This window comes from the organism of the source record quoted next, unplaced genomic scaffold (assembly GCF_019419815.1).
Source record: "Pyrus x bretschneideri cultivar Hongxiangsu unplaced genomic scaffold, Pyrus_bretschneideri_v1 Contig25, whole genome shotgun sequence".
Lineage (NCBI taxonomy): Eukaryota > Viridiplantae > Streptophyta > Magnoliopsida > Rosales > Rosaceae > Pyrus > Pyrus x bretschneideri.
The window spans coordinates 1,217,997-1,220,511 of NW_025999557.1; the positions used below are offsets into that span (position 1 = coordinate 1,217,997).

At 47.6% G+C, this 2,515-nt stretch overlaps 1 protein-coding gene across 1 annotated transcript; it reads right to left on the reverse strand.

The window, feature by feature from the left end:
• Positions 1-876: 876 nt before the first annotated feature.
• On the reverse strand, positions 877-1,920 carry LOC103932751 (ethylene-responsive transcription factor 4). Its single transcript, XM_009342398.3, has one exon. It carries the CDS (start codon positions 1,903-1,905, stop codon positions 1,240-1,242), a length of 666 nt encoding a protein of 221 aa, XP_009340673.2. The 5' UTR covers positions 1,906-1,920; the 3' UTR covers positions 877-1,239.
• Between the last annotated feature and the right edge of the window lie 595 nt (positions 1,921-2,515).

Below are 2,515 nucleotides of genomic sequence, written 5' to 3' on the forward strand. Positions count from 1 at the left end.
GCAAATATTTATCAGAAGAAAACTGACGGGGCGAAAAGAGAAAAACCAGAAAAGCTTGAAACGGAATTAGTGATCACTGGACGGTGAGTGAAGTAGGGTGCACGTGACGACAACCCAAATCCCGACATGTACCTCGTCAACACGGTCCGCTTGGGCCCCATCCCGTGGACCCATCCGCTTCTGATTCGGTCCTCTTAAAAGTTGCAGCGGTTTCGCCGTGGGTGCAGCTTAAAATAAAAACAAGTTTTAACGAAAAATTCACAGTATTATTTATTTTAACGAAAAATTATATTTTTACATTAAAAAAACAAACCTGGTACTATTTATTTTATCTTTTATTTTGTTCTTATCGTTAAAACTCAAAGTTTTCAAATCATTTTCATTAGTTTTTCTAAAATAGAAACATGGGAAAAAGATGAGACAACCGAGAACCGGTATCCTGAGGGAGTCCTCACGGACCCACCCCTGATTCACGGCATCCTCACCGTCCGATCATGGTACGCTCGGCAATTTGCTAAAATAAGCTGGGTGGTATGGTGTGGTCTTCCATGCTGGGGGAGGCGGGGCCGGTGAAGTGACGTAAGCAGGGTAGAATTTTCTTTAGCATGCGCCCACCTGGAACTGAAAACAGTCGGCTGACGCGCACGTTAGAGGTGTCGCGTGAGAACTCAGACCCGCGCCGCGGGACAAGGCTCGTCAATCGGGAAACAATGCCGGCGATATGTCTGTTGGATCGTCGGCACAGATTATCCACAAATGATACAATTTAACGTAAAATTTAAAAAACGGGTTTTGATCCGATCCAGCCGCGTTTTTCATTTTCCTGCGTTTTCTCGGGAACCAAACAGTAAATACGAAATAATAATGGAGTGATGATACAGAATGAAACGTCTCATTTCATTGCAGATTTCTGAACATTTTAACTACTAACTGAACAACACAGAGAGAAGCTAAGATCTCTCAGATGGGAATAAAAAAAATAAAAAAAAATAAAAAGAAGAGAACATTAGATAAAGGTCGGGTGGGTTTTTTTTCCCTTCGGGTATATACATAAGGAGCTGTGGAGCAGTTTTTAATATTAAAAAACTGCATGTAGGGGGCTAATTTCAAAATACATGACAGCTCGAGGGTTGCTAGCTTTCTCGTTTTCTAAGAGGGGTTTTGTTTCTTACATAAAAAGGAACAAACTTGGCACCGGAAAGAAAAAAAGGGGGATCTTTCGCGGCGGGCGGCGGTAGTTTAGGCGACTTCTGAGGGGGGAGGAAGGTTGAGGTCGAGATCGAGCCGCCCGTTGCGGGAGGTGCGCTCGAAGTCGACGACCGAGGACGAGGACGAGTCGCTGTGGCCTGAGCCTGATGTGGGGGCGGGGGGGTCGAACCTGCAAGTTTCGCGGGCGTGCTGGAGGGCGTCGAAGAAGATCACGGGACGGGAAGCGGGAAGCGGGCGGAAGCCGCTCGCGGCGGTGAAGTAGCCGCCGCCGGTGGACAAGCGGGGGGTTTTGAGAGTGAGGTCGAGCGGGCGCGGAGACGGCGGGGAGGAGGACTCCACGGTGCTGCTGTGGCTGCTGGGGCTGTTGCTGATGTTCGTCGTCGCAGCTAATTTGGCGGCGTTGTTCATGTTGGCGATGTTGACGGCGTCGAGATGGAGCTCAGTGGGGGTGGGGAAGTTGGTCTTCGCCTTGCCTCCGCGGAATTCACGCGCCGCCTTGTCGTAGGCGCACGCTGCCTCCTCAGCGGTGTCGAAGGTCCCGAGCCAGACGCGGGTCTTCTTCCCGGGATCTCTAATCTCGGCGGCGTAGCGTCCCCAAGGCCTCTTTCGGACACCCCGGAATCGGGTCTCGATGGATGTCGGGTTCGGGTCCTCAGAGCCGGATTTGGGTGGGGACTTCTCCGTCGTCGGAGCCATGGCTGCTTGGAGAGAAAGATGCGAGCTTTGAGAGAGAAAGAGAGAGGGTTGGTTGGGGAGAGGGAGGGAAGTGAAGGTGCGGTTTTATAGCGGGGAGAGTGTTAAAGCGACGCTCCTTTTTGGGCGCTTGTGTGTTGTGGAGAGTGGAGAGTGCACAATCTAAGCCTAATGTGGCTTCACTTGCACGAACCACCTCGGTTACTTCTGACCACCTCTCACCTCGCGCCACGCATTTTTTTCCCTTTTTCTTTCCTATTTTGTAGATTTTTAACCACCCCCCTAACTCTCTACAAATTTAATGCTGGTTTTGGTACATTATACATACATCGTATGTATCTTTGGTATGTACAAAAATGTTCTTGCCCTGTTTGGTAACTAAGATTTAGTGAAAAGATTTTATTTTATTTTATTTTTCCATTTTAGATGTTTTTGGTACATATCCTTATCTTGCTTCATTCAATTCCCATATTTTGATGAGAAGTATTTCTAATTTTGTAATGGAAATTCTCATTTTTGTATTGATATTAAGATTGAGTGCGATGTTTTTAGTGGCGAAACAATTCTATGTTATTTCGGTCTTGGAAACTGCACCACATTATAAGTTTGCAAT